This window comes from Antrostomus carolinensis, unplaced genomic scaffold (assembly GCF_000700745.2).
Source record: "Antrostomus carolinensis isolate BGI_N321 unplaced genomic scaffold, ASM70074v2 scaffold18628, whole genome shotgun sequence".
Taxonomy (NCBI): domain Eukaryota; kingdom Metazoa; phylum Chordata; class Aves; order Caprimulgiformes; family Caprimulgidae; genus Antrostomus; species Antrostomus carolinensis.
In genome coordinates, this window is record NW_010334071.1 from 1 (window position 1) to 3,661 (window position 3,661).

General features: G+C 48.3%; 1 protein-coding gene across 1 annotated transcript in view; it reads left to right on the top strand.

Moving 5' to 3' along the window:
• Positions 1-166: 166 nt before the first annotated feature.
• The window catches only part of NCSTN (nicastrin), a gene marked incomplete at its 5' end in the record, with an annotated part of 15,516 nt that continues 12,021 nt past the window's right edge, over positions 167-3,661 (top strand). The window contains 3 exons of the mRNA XM_010174099.2: positions 167-271; positions 2,324-2,447; positions 2,955-3,073. Coding sequence (XP_010172401.1) covers positions 167-271; positions 2,324-2,447; positions 2,955-3,073 — 348 coding nt within the window. The remainder of the gene's footprint in view (positions 272-2,323; positions 2,448-2,954; positions 3,074-3,661) is intronic.

The window sequence follows — 3,661 nt, forward strand, 5'->3', positions numbered from 1 at the left end:
GAGGAGGGGGTCGGGGAAGGGTCTCGCCTGGTCCCCTGTGAGGTGGAGGCGTTGGGAGTCTTCGCCTGTCAGTGTCTGAGCTGAGGAAGGGGCTCGTCTCTCCTCCCCCGGAGCTGGGAAGGGGGTTTGTCCCCCTCTGAGGGGTGGGGATGTGTCTTCTCCTCAGGTTCCTGCCAAGGGAACTCGGTGGAGAGGAAGATCTACATCCCCCTGAATAAAACAGCACCGTGCGTCCGGCTCCTGAATGCCACCCACCAGATCGGCTGCCAGTGTGAGTACACCCAGAGCTGGTCCTCAGCGTGGTCATAGGATCCCAGACTGGTTTGGGGTTGGGAAGGGACCTTAAAGATCATCCAGTTCCATGAGCCATCAGCAGGGACACCTTCCACTAGACCAGGTTGCTCAAAGTTTCATCCCACCTGGCTTTGAACACTTCAGGGAGAAGCAGCCACAGCTTCTCTGGCCAACCTGGGCCAGTGTCTCACCACCCTCACGGTGAAGAACTTCTTCCTCACATCTCATCGCCATCTCCCCTCTTTTCATGTCATATCATAGAATCCCAGACTGGTTTGGGTTGGAAGGGATTTTTAAAGCTCATCCGGTTCCAACCCCCCTGCCAGCAGCAGGGACACCTTCCACTAGACCAGGTTGCTCAAAGTTTCATCCCACCTGGCTTTGAACACTTCAGGGAGAAGCAGCCACAGCTTCTCTGGCCAACCTGGGACACTGTCTCACCACCCTCACAGTGAAGAATCATTGGTGATGGGCTGTAACGCAGCTCTCCTGCTCTTGTTCTCAACGCTGTTCATGCTCTTTCCCAATCCTCTAATCATGCAGAATACACCGACCTGTTTCTGCTAAATTCTGAGGTGCAGACCTTTGAGAGACTGTGTTCTTACAGACAGTGAAAAATCCCTGCCAAGGCAGAGAGCAGCGTTCAGAGCTTGTGCAGTCAGTGTACACACAGGTTAAAACCAAGAATTTCTTTGCTGAAAGGGTTCTGAGGCATTGGAAGGGGTTGCCCAGGGCAGTGGTGGAGTCCCCATCCCTGGAGGGATTGAAGAGTCGTGTAGACATAGTGCTGAGGGACATGGGTTAGTCACAGGGGACTTGTCAGTGGTGGGTTCATGGTTGGACTTGATGATGTTAAAGAACTTTTCCAATCCAGGCCATTCTGGGATCCTGTGTGTATGAGGTACAGCTGTGAGCATTGCAGAACACATTAGGGGTTAACAAGGTGTGAGATGAAGGGAGCAGGGAGTGAAGAAGTGAGAAGGTGACATCAAAGGGAGTGGAAGGTTTGGGAGAGCTGCTTGTGCAGCACTTGTGAACTTTGTAAGGTTGTTTGTGGGGTTTTCTTTTGGATGTATTGAAATAGAGAAAGCAGGACTGCATGACTCTAAAGATGAAAAGATAGATGAGGGAACCCCATTCCAGCCGGATTCCTGGCTGGAGTTGGAGTGAGTCAGTGTTTCCTCCTTTCCAAGTCAGTTTTGCTTCTACACTGAGCCACTCCCTGCAGTGAAGGTTGTCACAGCTGCCCTTGTTCTGTCAGATAACCAAGGGTACAAGGTTCTCCGACTCCTCTTCCACCCTCTGCGTCAGGCTGGTGTTCAGGCAGACAGCACTACACTCCTGCCTTCCCAGTAACAGCCAGTTTCTAACTGGAGGGTTGATAAAATGCTTGATTTTATCAGCAGCTTTTTCTGAAAGCGCTTTGTCCATCATCCGTTTTCTTTGGGACAAGGTGAAATGACAAGCAGTGGACCTGCTTTGTCCCCTTTGCTGTGACAATTCCTTGTGCTGCTCCAGGTCTCCCTCTCAGTTCTCTTGGAGCTCTCAGTTTCTGAATTTGCCATCTTTACTCTTTGCTGAGGGGCAGCACTAAGTTGTTTTTGTGACTGTGGATCCTTGAGGCAGGTCCTGACTCTTCTGAGTGTCTTTCTGGCTCACGGCCTGAGTTTCCTGCTCTCTTTCCTTAATCTCTTCAGTCATGGGAGACTCCTAATGCTCAATTAGCTAAAGGTCCTTAAGTGCTTTGATGTTCTTAAACAAAAGATGCTTTCAAAGCACAAGTGCTTATTTCTTAATCTATGCTGTTCAACTTCTTTTTTCCCCCCTACTAAAAGCTTCTGTTCCTTTTTTTCTGTCCTGCTGTAGCTAAATTCTGCCACTTCACATTGCTTCCTCCAACCTTCTAATCCCATGAGCTGTTCTTCCCTAAAGCCTTTAGTAACATACTACCCTGCTATTCCGGGGTGATTTGGGGGTGTGAACAAAGTCAATCACCATGAAACATGAAGAGCACGTTCTCTTTCCACAGCCTCCATCAGCGGAGACACGGGGGTGATCCATGTTGTTGAGAAGGAGGAAGATCTGAACTGGGTGCTTACTGATGGTCCACACCCACCCTACATGATACTGCTTGATGGGAACCTCTTCAACAGGTCAGTCATCATCTGTTTTTATCTTCACAGGGTGACTGGAGCCCAGAAGACCACTGTGGGTCCTTAATCTAGTGATGAAAATGTAATTTATTTTCAAGTGACAGATGACAGAATCAATCCTGACTGCACTGAAGTACAATGAGATTGAAACATTTGTGGTTTTACTGTGTTTTAGTGCCTGAATTTATTTCTTCTTAAATGGGTTTAGCTCTGTGTTAGTTCTCATCCTGTGTTCCTCACTGTGGCAGTTACTAAACCTCATTAAATGATGTGATTTAAAATTGGTCACGTCTCTTCCTGGGTAGAAAGAAAGAAGTGGCTGAAGTTTTCTGCTCGCTACTGTATTCATCATCTTACACAGTTCTGAGAAGATAAAGGGACATGGGGATTATTTTGATCAAAAGCATCATCACCTGCTTGGCTATAAAACATTCAGCATTAGCACATCTTCATTTTTAACTCTTCATTCACGAATTCATCATCTCAGTCTTATTTTCTCTCTTCCAGGAGGGTAATGCAGCAGCTGAAGGGAACTTCACGAGTGTCAGGCCTTGCTGTGGCCACTGCCAAACCTAGCCCTCCCCAAGGATTCTCTCCTGGTTTGAAGTGTCCCAATGATGGATTTGGTAAGGAAATATTAAGTCTTTACCCGTGTTAGAATGTTCTATGGTCAACGTGGTGTTTAAGATGACAGGCTCAGGAAGTTTCATAAGGGCAGTTAATAATAAAACAAGGGAAAATGGGTTGAAGCTGAAAGAGGGGAGGTTTAGATGAGATATTAGGAAGAAGTTCTTCACTGTGAGGGTGGTCAGACACTGGAACAGGTTGCCCAGGGAAGTTGTGGATGCCCCCTCCCTGGAAGTGTTTAAGGCCAGGCTGGATGAGGCTTTGAGCAACCTGGTCTAGTGGAAGGTGTCCCTGCTGATGGCAGGGGGGTTGGGACTGGATGAGCTTTAAGGTCCCTTCCAACCCCAAACCAGTCTGGGATTCCATGATTCTTTCAAAGTAGTTACTCTGAGCTGGAATCTCATTGTTTCCCATCAAGGGCTGGGACACAATCACAGAATCATCACATGTTGTGAGTTGGACCCACCAGGATGATGGATCCAACTCCTGTCCCTGCACAGGACAATCCCAACATTCACACCATGTACCTCAGGGCCTTGGCCAAATGCTGCTGGAGGCTTGTAAGGTTTGGGGCCATGCGCACCTTC